This window comes from Scatophagus argus, chromosome 11 (genome assembly GCF_020382885.2).
Source record: "Scatophagus argus isolate fScaArg1 chromosome 11, fScaArg1.pri, whole genome shotgun sequence".
In the NCBI taxonomy this organism is placed as follows: domain Eukaryota; kingdom Metazoa; phylum Chordata; class Actinopteri; family Scatophagidae; genus Scatophagus; species Scatophagus argus.
In genome coordinates this window covers 13,333,387-13,350,941 of record NC_058503.1, presented here as the reverse complement: position 1 = coordinate 13,350,941, position 17,555 = coordinate 13,333,387, and the positions used below count along the sequence as shown (strand labels likewise).

Here is a 17,555-nt window from a genome sequence, read left to right as displayed (position 1 = left end):
ATTTTCAGACTCATCAGCCACGGCTAAGTACAGGTACGAGAGAAAGCACCATTTCTGTAAACTCAGAAATATATTTCAGTGATTTGGAGTTTAAGTTTGACTTCTGTGTTTTCATTTTTGTACTTTATAACAGATATCAACCTCTACACAGCTTAAGTTAAACATTGCGTCTTGCTGCATCTTAGCATTAAAAACTTTCCATTGGGAACCCCTGGGACGCTTTTAATGAGAAGTTCCACGGGAAATGCATTAATGTCATGAAGATAAGTGGTGCTTTGTTAGTTGCGCTATTGTTGGAAAAAAAAAAGATTTATAATGCAAGTCGTGAACATATTCTGCATTATTTTGTCAGTAGATTGGTTTTATTCCCTTTTACTGACACCATTTAACCAACACACCGCCAGGTCATGAAGACGAATGATAGATGTTTCTGTAACTGGCTGTCTTTTTTTTTTTTTTTTTTAGGATATTTATACAATATATGTATGTTCATTTCCCCCCTTACATCCAGCACCTTGGAACTGGAATTTTTTTGGAATGAGTGATTCAAGATTCAAGGTTTTTATTTGCCATTTGTGCACAAACCAACCAGTCCAGGCACATAGAAATTCTTGTGCACGGCTCTCTTAGTAAGTTAAAAGGGAAAGATAAGGCACATAGGCTAAAATAGAAGTACTTAAAACACCATGCAAGAAATATTAAAATATTTTATATAATATAAAAATATAATAAATGAATTCTAAATTATGAATACTACAACTGAAGTATGGACACTATAAACAAGTAACTAGTAGCATAATAAAAATAATACACATTGTAAACGTATGGGGGGTATTACGCTTAATATTACACTTACACACATTACACACCTTAGAAATATATAGTGATTAAAGGTCTATGTTATCTTTTGTGCTTATGCGCAGCACAAGATCTAATCAAGGACATTCATGGCACTGCATGGGTATCGCGGCTACATGGAAAAAATGTCATTGTATTAAAGAAATAGGTCTTAACAATTTTCCCTCCTGCATGCTCCTTCTCACTGCAGTCCTCAGCAGAGGTAGGGGAGAGGAGAGCAGTGGAGGGTGTAAAGCAGTAGTTTGGGGGGAGGGGTGAGTTGAGCATGTCTACAATGTGAAGGGAGATTTCAATGTGCCCTCAGGGAACATTGGAGAGTAGGTGTGAAAAGTAGGCTGGTCTCAGTGCCATAGAGTGACTAAACTTCCTCAGACAGGTCACAAAAGAGGCTGAGAGCTGCTTTGTGTGTCTGTCTGTGTGTGTATGCAGCTGGCTGTGAGTGTAATTGACCATGGTAATGGACATTACAAGGGACAACTGCAGAGTGCAAGGCGAGGAGTTATGGTGAGTGAGGCCTTTTAGCAAGAACGTAACCTAGTGTTTGTGCTGGAGAGCAGATCCTCTTTATACTGCCATGTTAGTGGTGTGGGTGAGTAAAAAGGCATTTCTAAGGTATGCAAATCAGTGTGTGAATGTGCAATCATTTTTTTTGTGTACTAAGGACCCTGTGTGTGTCTTATGAGTGTCATGATGCAGTGCTTGGAGCGAGAGGGCTGTGCAAGTAATAGCCTCGCTCAGACTAGATAATTAGTCAAATGCTGATTTCTACCCGACTCCCATAGGAACAGTGCCACCAAGGCTAAATATCACCCACTGAAGTGGTGCTTATCTCTGTGTGGGCTGGAAAAATAGCAATACCATATAGCGTGTGTGTGTGTGGTGCATACACCCAAGTTTGTGTACGGAAATGTACTCCGTGTCTATTTTTTAAGCTACTTGTGAGCAAATGTTTCTGTTTGGAATTATCTTGTTTGCAGTGCTGCCTTAAGCGCCTACTTTGTGTCATCATTAACCTACTTGCCACAATGAAGCACAACACTGTTGGAGCAAGCTGTCACACTGTCAACCTGCCTCCCTCATATCGACTTCACATTTGTCATATCTGTCAATAGAAGCGCGTAAAGCTCTCTCTGATGAGAATCTATTCCTGACCCTCAGTCTCATGTCTCTTTTTTTTGTGTGTGTGTTTATTTGCAGGAGCTCCAGTTTGAGCGGCTAACCAGGGAGCTGGAAGTGGAGAGGCAGATTGTGGCCAGTCAGCTGGAAAGATGCAGACTCGGGGCCGAGTCACCAGGCGCTGGTAGCAGCAGGTAATCACACACACACACACACACACAGCCACAGTCCAACACATGGCTTTTTCATCCTTCACAGCAGTGGCCATATTCCATAGTGTAACCGTATGTGCATAGTGATGGAGCATCCCAGTGTGGTCAGGTCTGATTGGACTGTAGATGTACACGTTTTCCCCTCCAGTCTTGCAATTTTGAAAAGGACAGAACTCCTCCAGTCTTATCTAAACTCATGAGAAACTCGGCCACATCAGTGCAGGATTTTGTGCTGTCTAATCGACTCAGGCCACTTTTAAGTTAAGCTGAAATAAAAATGTGTACATCTGACTTTGTATATATAATATTAAGCCTATGTTTATCAAAGACAGCGTGTGTGTGCATTTGTCAACACCCCTCTACGGTAGCGGAGTGTTATTTGCTGAGTGAAGTGCCGTTGTCAGTGTGGAGGGAGTGTGGAGCTTCTGAGTTTGTTCTGGGAACTCGTTCCCACTTCATCAGCTGCGGCACTAGGCTGCCTGATCATCACACCTCAGTGACCACACATTCTGTCCTGTCTGCTGCGGCTCAGACATGTCAGGTTCATTTGTACAGCTCAATACCCCGTACATGTCCTGATGGGTTTCACAAACCTGCTGTGAAGAAGGGCTTACACCGCTCTTATATTGTTGCATGGCTTTGATGGTTTACCTTAACGTGATTTGAAGATGCAGGGGTGCACAGCAATCGACCAGTAACGGCCATAAAAATCAGTACTGGTGTCCAGAGTGGATTAGACTGCCAATAAAAGAGCAGAATAATGAAGTGTCAAGCTTAAAAATATTTATTAAAATATACAGATGTAATCTTTTTTACATCAAATGTTATGGTAAGAATGTTTGAAATATTTTGTGTGTGTGTGTGCGTTTTATGACATCCTTTCAAGCGGCACCATTTTCATTTGTAGCTGCATTTATCAAGAAAGTAATATGTGGACCACCTTTTAGGTCTGGTTAAAAAATTAAATTCCTTAAAGTGGCAAGGGAAATTACAATAGAGGTTAATAGACTGTGACATTTAAGAGATTGCTTAAGGGTCAGATTTTTCAGAGACTGTTAATATAATGGCTCTTTTTTGCTTTTGCTTATTTGCTTCAGTCAGGGCCAGCAGTTTTGATGGAACAGCACAGTGCTACATTGTGTGGGTACTTTATAAAACTTTACCCAAATGTTAAACTGTTCTGTGTTTGATCTCTCTGAGGTTTCTGCTCCCGTATAAGGACATATTGGTGAGACTTAAAAGTGAATCTCATCTCTGAGTACTCATATTCATACTGTATGAAAGTAACAGTCCTGTTAATGGTATCGATTACTTTGGTGATATACTGGAGGCTTGGTGAAGCTACAGCAAGCACTCTGATGCCAGGTTTGAGCTGTGTTTGTTCTCAAATGGACCATGATACAATGGGATATATCTGGGCATATGACACTTGGTCTGAACGGGCCTGTAATGGCTCTCTGTGCTCTCTTCTGGCTCTGTGATAATGAGCCCTATGGCCTTGTGTGATGCAGTCTTGCACTCCAGCCTGCATACCTGCAAAAAGTGCCCACCTACCACCAGCAGATTGCAGTTCTCATGGGTGAGAATGAGAGCGTCCATTTCCCCTTTCTTCCTTTTTTTTTTTTTTCTTTTTAGAGAGGTGTAGGTATAGATCTGTTTCAAGTGCTGCCAAAAAAAAGTCTGTACGACAGCTCTCTGAAAATATTCACAGCCAGGAAATGAAAGTAAATAGCCAGGCTATTTACTTTCATTTCCTCTTTAAGGAGCACTGCATTTTAGAACTCAGCTTTAGTGTATCCAACCACACCAGTGATTATATTTGGAGATATAAGCGACACATTTGCTTTCCTGTGGTTGTCCCATAGTCACTCGCATCTACATTAAACACAGAGAGGCCACAAAATTAATTTCAGAAGGAAAAACTAGAAAAACAGAAAGAAAAGCAGTCTTTCCTTACTCGGTCTAATCACAGCCTATGATAAATGATTATTTGTGTGCAGGCCACAATGAAAACCAGCACACAAATCTGTTTTGTGTAGCCTTCAACTCATTGTCGTAATTTACTGATCCTTCATTGGCAGCTGAGAGGCTTGGCAATGTCAGTCTGTTTATATTGGGTGGATGACCGATGTTAAGTCTAAACCCTTATTTCTTTTTTCTTGTTTAAAAAAAATTATTTCTTCATAATACAGCTGCATAGTGATCAGCGTAGAGCCTGAAGTAGCTTTATGTGATATTTAATTTGTCAAGTAGTGACAAGGAACTTGGTGGCCTTTATGTCTTTTTTCCTTCTTTTTCCTTCTTTTGTAAGTTCACTGTGACATGAATCTATAATTTTAGGAGTTTTGCTTTTTTTTTTTATCTGCCCCACCTTTGTTTTTTACATTTTCCTAACAGTTATAAAGTACATTTTCACCCTGCAAAAAGTCCCTGCTTCAGGGGCAGTGATGTACTTTTTGTTAGCCCAAGAGTTCGTGGACTTTGTTGTTCAAGGCTCAAGGCTGTAACAGCTGCACAGCTTCCATCTGCGCAGTAAGCAAACACTTCGTACCACTAAAATGTCTTGCTATTAATGAAAACATTATGTTGTTTATTTAAACAAAAACAAACCCCTGTTAAACACTCAGCACATTGGTACTACTTGGTCTGGAGACTGGGGGTTATTAGACTGGGTACAAAGAACATCACTATGTTTTTTGTTGTTATTTCTTTGTGTGTGAAAATTATTTTTTCAGTCTCTTATGTTGGCCTGATCTTCATAATTCTTCGGGTGTGAAAGGATGTGTTAAATGAAAAAGCAGTTGCTGATTTAATCCCTGAGGTCGATCAAAAACATACATGGTTACCTGTTAGGAGATATGTGGCCTCAGTTGATTTGAAATGTTCGTTCTGTTTTCGACTGTTCACTTTAAATAATAATATACTGTTTAGCTGTACAGCCTGGTTTATTTTGCTCATATTATTGTTTGTAGCAAAAAAATCAATGCTGTTTCTTTTTCAGTTAAATTTTCAGTAGACTTAATTATTTTGGATGCACCAAACAGCAGTACTTTCCTTTGACTCTGTAGCCGTAGAGATACTTCTGTGCCATGGGTCTTTGGCATGCAAATGACCACAAAACTTCTCAGAAATATATGTAAGGGACACACGTACATGTAAACATGCATTTTTCCCACTGGGAAACTGGTATCCATCCACCATCTCCTGGGGATTCTATAAAGAAAACAAGCAACACCATTTTCACACCTTTTTTTTAAAGTCAGAGAAGACAAATAAAATGGTCGTCACTGGACATTTGTGTGTGAATGAAGATTAGCTATAGCCATTGAGGTCACACTGGTCGGCTCAATAGCTCAGTGGGAGGACGGTGGAGGTGACAGCATACTAAAGGATTCTGATGGGAGTCATTACATTTCATGGCACCCCCAAAGTTGACCACCCCCTGCGTTTTTCTACAAGTGTACCGGGGGTGGTCATCAAACCTGACCTTTGGCAGATATCTTTAAAGATGTGACCTCCACCCAGCCAAAGGGTTTGATGGGAAATAAAGTGTCCTGTCATGGTCAGTCCAGTTGTTTATCAGCATCGGCAGATTTACAATCACTTTACGCTGCCTTCATCCAGCCAGACGTTCGGCATGCAGCGCGCACAGTGCATCATCATTATGGTGGCCATTCTTCTACTTCATCTGCCATGGTTCACTGGAGCACAGCTCGCCCAACTTCCTCTTTTTAATTGCCTTCATGCTCATTAAAATTCTGGGAGCCGTGCTTCTTGAAGCTCATTGACTGTCACTTTAGATGGAAAAATAGCAGCAGTTGCGCCATGAGGTGCTTGATAGTAATAATATAACAATCAAAGGGTGGGAACACTGCTGCAAGATCTCCTGCTTGGCCTCTGACTGTCGTCATTACCAGCCTTGGAAAAATGGCTCTTAGGAAATGGATGGTGTTTCCTTTCCTTAGGTCAGAAAGTCTTTTCATAGGCACATATATAAGTTGAATTTATCATGTGGCTTTTAAGTTGGCATGGCATTGTTGTTCTGAATTTTCTTTTTTCTGCCAAGGCCTTGTCTCTTAAGTGGAATGCATTAGCTTGCAGGTACAGCAAACTGCACCTTTTCACGAATACTTTTATTCATTTTCTTCAGCTGTACAAGTATTTAACAGTTAAAGTTTCTGTTTTCTGAAAATTGCAGGTCATAATTAAGTTTTCAGTTTTAGGTGTTTTCGTTTTTCGTTTTAGGTTTAAGTTCTAAATTCTAAGGCAGGATTTAAGAAAATCAAAATGGATGATTTCTCACAAAGACTTGAATGTTCTCTTGATGATGGTCAACTAATATTTGTCAACGTGAATTTAATATTTAACTTTTTTCCCCTCCATATTTTCACTTTGACAACATTTGGAAAGACATCCACAACAGCACTGTATTGAACTGAATGCATTCAAAGAAGTACTTGGAAGAAAAACCTTCAATCATCTAACAAGATGAAGGGCAAAGCTAAGAGCAGAAAGCTAAGAGCTACAATGTGATTCCTGATTCCTACCTTGCATCCTGTATAAATTGACTCTTGGATTGCAGGGATTTTTTATTTATTTATTTGTTTTTTGTAAGGTTCTCGTCATGAAGGTTTAGTCAACACCCGTGTTGGATTTCTACTTATGTGACAAGGGGTTATCTTGTAGACGCCATTAAGGAAGTTGATGAGAAACTTTGTAACCTTTGCCCATTTTATTAATACACACCCAGCAACGGGATTGTACTGCATCAAGATCTGCTCTCTGAATGAATGACTGAATATATTTAGTAATGAGACTTGACTAACTCCCATTCTAAGTATGTAAGTAGCCTCCAGTCGCTCTGTATCACAAAATAAATGAAGTCACTTTCGGGAATACATTTAAAGCAAGACGCCTCCTGATTAATCGTGATTCATGCATCTGGAATAGAGGCTGACCGATAGTGGATTTTTTAAAGCTCCTCACTGTGGACTGCTCCTGCTTATCTGCCAACGCTGAGCTCTGTCAGTTTAGCGATGGGGGGAAAAAAACTGACATTTAATCATCAAGATAACAACAAAATATATGTGAGTAACAGAGACTGGCACAGTGGACATACCTATCTTTGTGAATTTTGACACTCAAAACTACCAAACTTTGGTTTGAAGTCCTGTTAACCCCTTGCATCAACAATAATTCCAGCTATATATTTCCCAAAGGTGATCCATTTTATCTGTCATGGAAAAATAGCAGGAAAAACCCTCCACTTCCTCCCTTTTTTGGTGGGATGGGATACGTCCATCGTTCGTAGGCTCACCCATACAGCAACCTATGAGATGATGATTCATCAGAGACATCTCACATTTCCCGGGTCAAAACGGTGTGTGCACCAAAAGAAAAGTCAATGACACGGGGTAGCCCGCCAGGAAACCACAAACAACAATATCAGGCATCTTTCACAGCAATTGTGAGCCCCAGACATTTCCTAAATGAGATAAAGAACACAGTAGAACAGTTAAAGGCTGGTGACAATATGCAGATTCTGAAAAGTCATTTGGGATCTTTTCAGAATGTGTGTCTACTTAGTGCTTGGTATGACACTTTCCTGCTCTGAACTTGCCATTAAGTGGTATGATCCTTTGCTGATCCAAGACAATCAGATCATCAGCCACCACACACTGTCTTGAGACCCTTTTCTGTTTTTGCTGCTTGGTTTTCTGCAGCGGTTCTGGCTGATTGATAGTCACAGACTGCGATCGCTCTCTGGCTCGACCGTTATTCTCCAGCATTATTCTTTGGAGACTGAGCATCTCTGTGAGTTTTCCTCAGTGCTGGAATACACACTGGCGTACATGTCAGCTTTATGTTTGGATGTCAGGACGCCAAGATCTAGTACAATCATGCACTGAGTGTGAGCGAATACATACACTGTATGATCACTTCTGATTTACTCTAGTAGCTTTCCTGGCTGTGCTCAGTTTCAGCTCCCATTAGCATATATTCATGCTCCAGCCTCGTGTACTTTTTGGCTTGGCATGTTTATTAAAGCCGCGGGCGAAAAACAGCTTCCAGTCCCACATTTGTATTTTTTGATGGGTATCAGACAAAACCCAAGCTGTCACCAAAGGAACCTTTAGGTTTTGACAAGCACAGATGATAGGACTGGACTTTACATCAGAGTGGGCAGTATACTCTGAACCTCTGGCTGCCTTATCACAGGCACAGTGAGCACCATCTGTAACCGTGCTGCGAAAGGCCCCGAGAAAGACTACACGAGGCCTCAACATGTCTCTTCCAGATGATTTCACTCATATATTATTCACTGTGGTGTTTTTGGTCTGTGGTGCATGTGTTCACTTTGTCATCTCCTGTTTTCCTCCATACAGTTCGTCTGAGAAGTCCCTGCCTTGGAGGACTGCAGGTATGTCAACTCAAACACTTAAATGATTGTATAGCGATCCCTCTTCCTACCAGAATTTTTTTTTTTCCATTTTTTCCATTCCATTTCCAAATTGCCACTCACTCCATGGAGTTTTACTGTAACGTGACGGGCACAAGTCCACCTACTTTCTCTGAAACATAACATACATGGACATTTATTCACACTGCATGTTTGAAGCAACCTGTAGCTCTGTATCTTGTGTAAGAAGCTGGCTGGAAAATGGCTGACAAAATATTCATCCACTTCTGTTCCTGTTCATGTGATGACCTCCCATTGGCTGTTGCTTCTACACAGGTGAAGCCAGACCTGTGTTGTTTGTCGTTGTAATTACTTAGCCACCCCTTTGACATATTTTCTTTTACTAGGAAAACAAAAAATAGCCTTCTTGTTTTTTTAAATTCTTTTCCTGTTTGTGCTTGATTAACACCCGGAGTCAGCGGGCAGTAACTACCAGAAACCAATCCACTTACATATTCTTGGTTTAGCTACTTGATACTGAATTAGATGGTTGTGTTCAGTGTTACAGTGAAAAACCGGTGACATACATAGCATAAACAAGATTAAGTTATAATTTAATAATGGAAGAAGGGACTCTGTGTGTGTGTGTGGTGCAGACATGTTTCACATTGCTGCAGTAATCTTTGCTAACAAGAGCTTCTTCAACAAAAGCTTACAGTAATGGACAGCTTTTAATATTTATCTAAGCTTTTTCTGCCCACTCGCACACAGCACCACCAGTGATGGCGAGCATAAGGATCTGTCTCAGGCCTCTGTTTGTTTAGTCCACATCCTTGGAAGGATCTTCAGCAGAGAACAGATAATGAATTGAATATACTAATGTATTTCATGGCTTATTAATCGTGTTGTTGAACTTGGCGAATTTCTGCAATGGCCATTAATCTTTTATTGTCGATCCCATCAGAAGAGCCTATAGGGGGTTATAGTTGTACATATGCACTGGGAATATTAATACTACACAGTTTTTTCCTTTTTCTGCCCACTCCCCATTTCCTTGCTGAATACATTTGATCAGTGTTGGAACGAAGCTGGGGACTAATCACGATCACTGCTCCATATTGATTTCTCATTGTACTGTAGATGATGAATGATAGTCAGAGGTGGTAATGTACTTTTTTCAATTTAAATGAATTAAAGTCTAAATGAGTGGCACAGAGCGTAATGTTCCACGTTAATCTGGGAGGCCTTGTGGGCCGCCGCTCGTCTGCGATGCCTGAGAGTTTGAGATAGAAATGATTCTGTGGAAAGAAGCCTTTTAGCCCCAGGAAATGTCAGTGCTGTCACATTTATGCCCACTGAGAGCAGAAGACAAATACGCCAGAATGGAAGTTTTCTCACTGTTTTTGTTTCTGTTCCCTGTCTCTTTTTGTTTGTCTGCTTATTCTCTTTCAGACATGACAGTTTTGTCATGGCAGTAGCGTGTTCAAAACGGACAATGTCATTTTTAGTTTGAAAAAAAAAAAACCAAACTGACAGTCTGCATACTCATGGTTTTTGTAATGCCCTTTTTCATACAGAGGATGTGTATGAGAAAATTCTGCTGACTCCTTAACACCTTAATTGAACAATTTTCAGGATTAATTTCAGAATGAAATTATACTTCAGGTTTCATCATGGAGAATATGCTTTGAAGAGATTATATATCAATTTATGGATTTTACAAGCCATAATAGCAGAAATTCAAAGAAAAAGTCGCCAGCCGCTGCTAATTTTGATACTGACCCAGCTGTCCAGTGGTGCTCAGCTTAGTTTTTTGAGCCTTATTTTTTCTTGTTCCCAACCCTTTGGATGCCTAACAGGCCCGAAATTATAAGGCTGTGGTCCTTTTATATGCTTATGATTCTGTATTTTAATCTCAGCCGTCACAAAATTAACATTAGAATCCGTATTTATTATTAGTTCAGCTGACCAAACTGGCCACTCTCCATTATGTGACGTCATGTCCGATTTCTCAGTTTTTAATGTGGATATGAAAACACAACACATCAATTAAGGACATTGAGGGCAGCAGCCTAAAAGTTACTGCAGGAAAACACCTAAAAACATCATGGCAATAAAATTCTTACGAGATACAGACCACTGTCTTTGTGAGTGCTGCTGGACTGTGTAACCTGGGCGGCATTCTTCTATAGCTTTACCTAATATATTAATAATAGACAGGAAAACGTATTCGAAAGCCACAGGGTGCTTAGACAACTAATGTTTCCAAAGCAAGAGAAAATCAAAAATGAGTTGTAAAATTCATCACAGAGGCCGCCTGTGGGAGAACTCTCTTCATCAGTGTCTTGGGGGAAAACAAAACACCCTGTACAGAAGGGTCATGTTATGTTTGAAACGACATCATTAAATTATTACATGTAAGAGGGCTGATTGTGAATGCCAGAAACCTCTGCCATACACGCATATGTGAAACCAGTAATGTTTCATCTTCAGTGTGTGAAGAAAAGGGGCTTCCTGTCTCTTTCTCTCTCTCTCTTGCTGTCTCCCCCTCTTCCTGTTTCTCCTCTGTACTGGCTTTTTGGCATCTCATTTATCAAACAGGGTCAAGGCTCAGTATAAAAACCCTGTGGTCTGAAACGACACACTGTGTGCCAGACGCCGAGTCACTGCCAGAATGGAAGGAGACAAAAATCTTGTCCAGTCATTTCATTACTTATGTCTAAAGGACCTATAAATGCAATCTGATCTTTCCAAACTGTCTTGTTGTTTAACCGTAAATACTTTAATAATTATATTCTCTTGTGAGAACATTAGAAAAAAAAACGGACCCACACAAATCTTTTGCCATTACTGATATTCTGTTAAAAATATAAACAAAAGAGAAAGACACAAGAGACGACGAGTGGGCAAGAGAGAAAGCAAGACTAATGACAAACTGAACTGGAATGTATAAGGTTGCTGTTTTAAGCGGGGTTATGTATTAAATTAGCAATAGCACAGTAGGCTACGGCTGAGGATGTTTGACAGAGACTGGACTTGTTTCAGTCACTGTACTGACCCAGTAAGCCATATCCAGCGCTTATTCTGACAGTTTGACTCAAGACCTTCTTGAGCCCCATCTGTAAATGGACAAAACACCCTTAGATCTTCAGAAGTGCAAGGTGTCAGTTTGGTTGTCAAACACACTAGGCCTATGTGTCAACAGATTTAGTCAACAGGTCAGCTTGGGCAACAAGGTGGCTTCTTCACGGGGGTTTAGCTCTCATTCTCACGCCAAGCTATCCGACTGGCAGGATTTGACAGACCCTGGCTGCCAATGTTTGCCTCCCTGTTCCCCTCCACTCGCTGCCTATTGTTCTAGTGATTGTGTAGTAACCCATTGACACTGGTCACACTTAACTAGATTGTGATTATGGGGAAACATTATCCACAGGGATATTAGATGGCTAATTCCAGTTCCTGTTTGCCACAGTGGTTGTTGTTATGCATGAAGCGTGAAGGGGGGGACGGGGAGTGTGGAGAAATATTCAAAGCAGTGAAACTGTTTAAAGGCATGGCTACATACACGGTTGAGGTAACATGCTACCACATTTTGCCTTCCCAAGTCAACATGGCAGTAATATTATTTAATGACTGTACACATGCAAATATTGTCTGCCATCATTTCCTTTCAACTCTGGAAGTTCTTGACTGATTTAATGAGTATTTAATCTCTCCGTCCAAAGCCAAAACTCTGTAGCAGTTTCTGACTCAAAGCTCTTCCTCTGCTCCTGACTTCCTCTCTTCTGCTGTGTCTTCCCAGATGCCTCCGCCTCAGGAGACACAAAGTCTCGGGTGACTGACAGCTCCCAGTCCCCCAGCTACCGCATCAGGACTGAGTCAGAGCAGGTGTCTCTGTACTCCCCGGAGCAGTCCTCCCTCCATGAAAGTGAGGGTCTGTTATTGCCTTCTTTCCTCTTCTGCGGCCTTCTTTTCTCAAACTCACATTTTTGTTGTCTGCAGTGCATCAGCTACAGATTGTTCCTTTACATGTTTCTTTTCTTTTCTTTTTTTTTTTTTTTTTTGGACGAGACATTGACAAGCACTGTTTTGTCGTGCATCTTTGCTTTTTCCGTACTGATGAAGTGTCACTGATAACAACCGATGCCTCACCACAGCTTACGAAAGGCTAAATGATGTAGCAAAGCACTCTTTCTCCCCCTCTCCTGTGCCACTTATCATTAGTAATGCTGCATAGGTAAAGGTCGTGCCTATTATGAAACCATTTATGATGTCTCCCGTTGCTCTCTCTTCTTACTCTGCATTTCATTTTTGTCTGTCTTTCTCTGTCACGCTCTCTCAGGGTCTGTGGGGAATTCGCGTAGCTCAACTCAGATGAACTCGTACTCAGACAGCGGCTACCAGGACGCCAGCAGCGGCTACCTCAGCAGCCAGAACCTGGGCAAGGCTGAACTGAGGATGCAGCACTCCTTCCCTGGTGCTGGCACTAGTACCCTGGTGAGGAATGCCAGGGCTGAGGGCCAGGCTTCAGCCCAGGTACTGCCAGCTACTGCCAGCTACTGCACATACAACATATTGCTGTTGTCAAGCACAAAATATATCTGTAAAGAGTTATCTGCTGAGTAACACTAGCATATGTACAATATTTTATATTTTTAATTAAACAGTCAGTGGTCACAGTGTTGAAAGCTTTTAATTCATGATGACAGAAGAGAAGCACCAAAAAGTGCTGTTTTTTTTCCCCGTGAAGGAAGCAGTATAGTGCTTAAAGGCACAGAAGGTTCACAGTATACTGCAACATAATCACGCTTCATACAGCGTTGTACACACAGACCACTGAGAAACCAAATGGCACTGTGACACACAACAGAGTGAGGGGGAGGGGTGGAAAAGATAATATGGCCCAGAGTAAAGTCATGCCTTGTAATGAATTGATTTATACAATGTTGTGCTATTTGGCATGTCATTATCACTGCACAAGTCAATGTGTAGCAGAGAATACAAGATGATTGTCGATGATTCATGGCTCCTTAAGGACTGAAGAAACAAGTGCATGAAGCCATATTGTTTCCTTTCTGCCTTGCAGGTTCCAGCAGTGACGACAGCAGTGCCTGGCCGTGCTATGCGGAGGGTAAGCTCAGTGCCTTCTCGCTCTCACTCACCAGCCTACACTAGCAGTATGTCCCCCTCCCGCGGCTCCCTGCGTACCTCGGCTGGCAGTGCCTACGGCTCTCCCATTATAACTGAACCCAAACCCCTCTCCAGTATCTTCTCTACAACCCTGCCCTCTGCCCAGCGCACCAGTACCGCCGGCGGTGGTGGCAGTGGCTCACCCTACTCCACGCAGAAAAACTCTCCGGCCACACTGCGACGCATGGGCTCCACAAACTCGCGATCGGGCAGCGCCAGCCGCACCACCTCACCCTATCAGGCCTCTGCGGGATCATCCTCAGGCCGCATGGGCTCGCCTCTGACGATGGTGGACGGCGTCAACCCTCCACTGACCAAGCAGCCTAGTCACTCGTCTTCTCCAGTCAGGGCTAGTATGACCGCCGTGCCACAGCACTACAGCTCCACTCTGCCCCGCTCCGTGCTCCACAACACCGACCCCTACGGACCGCAGAGTTATGACATTTACGAGAGGATGACGCGACCCGACAGCCTCACAGGTGCTCAAAGACTCACACACACACACACACACACATACACACACACGCGCTCTTAGACTCTCAGATCAGTGGATAATAACTAATTTCAGATGCCCTACAGTGTTATTCCTTCTGTCAAATCAGAGAAAAAGAGTACAATGTGTGGTGTTTTCCTTTTTATTTTACCTCAGTATTTCTTATTTTTCATTGGTGCATAGCTGTGTGAGTCACAGTGGGTCATTGTATGTTGGTATGTCATGTGGTGTATGGAACAAGGCCAAACTCTTGTGGACTCACATCGAGGTCAATGGCCACTGGAGGAATGGAGGCTTATATTGTCAGTGTTTAATAAAGCCACCACTCCAGTATTAGAGCACACAGTACGTTGAGATAAAATGCTTAAACATGGTCAAAATATTTTGTTTACCTTAAACAGTGTAGCACACAGGATATTCTTAATTCCAACCGTTAATATAAGATGTTATGATCAGTTAAAGGCTGGAAACAATGATGTAATGTAAAGTAATCAACACTCATAAAATCGGTATTTTATGCGCTAACATAATTGCATTTCAGACATTCTTCTGAACTTCTCGAGCAGAGGATGTGTAATGCTGGCTATAAATGTTTGGACAGCAGTACATTTATGCTTTAGTTCGCTTGTTGGCTCTGGGCTCAGCTCACTGAATCTGAATATATAAACAGTGACTGTGAGGTCAGTGAATGTCCTGGAGTGGATCCAACACACAGTTCCTGCAAGAAGACAAATATTAGCCCAGAGACTATAATTAGTGCCCGCTAATCATAGCAAAGCTCTTAACAGTAAAATAGTAAACCACATTTAGCGGTCCTAGCATATTAGCCCATAGCTAATATGTGACTATGAAGTGTTTGGAAAGCTTTGGAAAACATAGAGGAGACATTTCTCATTGGTGTTTGAGCAAGTTGCGCACATCACTGAAACAAAACGTGACGCTCACATGTCCTAACAGACTGTGTGTCGCACCTTTGACCACACCCAACCGTGATGTCCCAGTGTACACTTCAGCAGCACTGCAGCGAGGTTTGTTGCCTAACTACCGGAAGTCAAAAACAAGATGAGTTACTCTTTAATTTTAGCAAGTTTATCAGGAATATTGGCTGATGATAAGTATATGCGGTGCTTTTGCACAGACAGCTTACTGTCTGTTGTCACTGCTGAAGTGACACTCATTTATCAGCTCAGGGCTGTTCAAGCACCATGATGAATATCCCACCTAAAGCTAACATCTCCACGGTTGTGAACGCGTAGCTCATCATCTGCACTGCTAACTGCATCCAAATACCTTGTGTCTTGTTCACATGTAGTAAAACACCCACCAGCATCATAATTAGATTAAAGAATTAATGCTCACAGCATCAAACTAGCATCTTACTTTTGGGAGATTTTCTGCTGCCCTTTCTCTGCCATTCTTGTGGCACTACTTTGCTAATAGCTCCAGCAACCTAGCAGCCTAGTCTTATGGAAGTCTGTGGAAATGAGGGCACGGGCAGAGAGTTCGCGGATGGACATGTGCCTAGGTAAGCCGTTCGGTTGTTTAATTGGGGATGAATGAAATGACTGATTGGATTTACAGCCCTTTAACAGTCACATAAAGCTTTTTTTCTTTTGGTCTTATGCAGCAAAAATGCTTCTAAGATAACTTCAAACCTCACTTTAATTAAGTGATAAGCCGATTATACAAAAGGAGGTGTCCCTTTGTAGTTTCCACACATAATGGAGTTCCATCAAAGTCCGCTGTTTTCATCGGTGCATTATCGAGGCTATATCGTGGGCACTTAACAAGGAAAGAAAATGAGGTGGCTCTCTAACTGTTCGTGTGCACGTTTTTAATTTATTCAGCCTACTAAAGGTAATGAAGAAGATGGTAATTGGACAACCTACCTGCCCCAGCTAGTTTGTGTGCCATCAGTCATTCGTTGAAGGAGGCAAAACAAAAAGCCCTGGCTGATGTTTTCTAGCCAAACATGTATGTTGTCCCAAATCTGACGCCAGCAAATTGTTCCCCCTCAGCAAAAGAAAGAGGCCAACTTGTGCTGATTCACTCTCAGCCCCCGCTTTTTGAGGCGTCTCCCCTAGATAAGAATGTAGCTTTGACAAATAACAAAATCAACACTATGAAGCATAATCATAGCTTTGTCGATTTCGCGATGTATGGAAATTCTTCAGAAGGAGAAAGAAGTAAAAGTAGTTGTTTATAACTGTTACAAGTTGGGTTCTTTTGTAAAAATCCAAGAGCATTTTTATTTTCCTCCAGAGGGTGAAAGAAGCACTTTCAACAAACAAATAAAACAAACAAACAAATCTCTGTATTATTCTTACAAGGTTAACAGACTGTTTTCTGCTTGACTTTACGCTGCCTTGAGGGTATCCTCAGATGCCCTGGCTGATGATGACGTTCAAGGTGAACAGTTTTTGTTTGTTGTGTGTCATCAGTTTGCCATCATCCTCACTTATGTTGTGTTTGCATGTAGATGCTGCATGTTCATGTATCTTTTATTTGTTCTCAGTTAAATGATCGTCCTTAGCCAATTCTCATTTTTATTATTGCATATATATATATATATATATATATATATACATATGCATATTATTGTTGTGTTTTTAGCTGCAAGATCTGGTAGCACGTATAATATAACAAAGTTCAAGAGATATATTCATCAATAGTTAAAACAATAATTCTTAATTGAAGACTTAATGCTGAACGTGGGTTTACATTTAAGCATTACAAACAAATATAGAAGAACAAGTTGAGGTATGCACCAATTGGCCACAACATTAATACCACTGGCAGGTGAGGTGAATAACATTGATCGTATCTTTACAATGCAATGCTCTGCGGGGAAACCTTGGGTTCCGGCAATCCTGTGAATGTGCTTTGACACACACACACACTACACACCTAAACACTGCAGACCAGATACACCCTCCCACCTCCCACTTGGAGGCCCCACATTCAATGCACAGGGCCCAAAGGACCCAACATTCTGATGCTGGTGACTACAAAATACCCCCAGAGGTCCTGTGTCCTTTCCCCTGACAGGTCAGAGCTGTTTTGGCAGCACAAGGGGGACCTACAAAATATCAAGCTGCTGGTTTTAATGTTCCGGCTGAGCCTCCTGCTCGGGTTTGACTTTAGAACGATCTCAAAGCTTATTCTGTCCTTGCTGGCCTGTGTGCTAGTGCAAGCACGTTGGGGCCACAAACTCGTCACTCTTTCTCTGCTTGGTGCATTATTACCTCTTTTCAGATGGTGGAACAGGCTTGTTGTTTTTCTCAGC

General features: G+C 41.6%; 1 protein-coding gene across 4 annotated transcripts in view; it reads left to right on the top strand.

Annotated features, from left to right (window-relative positions):
- The window catches only part of pkp4 (plakophilin 4), a 73,427-nt gene that overhangs the window by 30,319 nt on the left and 25,553 nt on the right, over positions 1 to 17,555 (top strand). For 3 of the 4 annotated variants that reach the window (XM_046404073.1, XM_046404071.1, XM_046404074.1), the window contains 5 exons: positions 2,056 to 2,168; positions 8,573 to 8,607; positions 12,389 to 12,520; positions 12,929 to 13,122; positions 13,673 to 14,255. In XM_046404073.1, coding sequence (XP_046260029.1) covers positions 2,056 to 2,168; positions 8,573 to 8,607; positions 12,389 to 12,520; positions 12,929 to 13,122; positions 13,673 to 14,255 — 1,057 coding nt within the window. The remainder of the gene's footprint in view (positions 1 to 2,055; positions 2,169 to 8,572; positions 8,608 to 12,388; positions 12,521 to 12,928; positions 13,123 to 13,672; positions 14,256 to 17,555) is intronic. The other variant, XM_046404072.1, reaches the window with a different exon arrangement.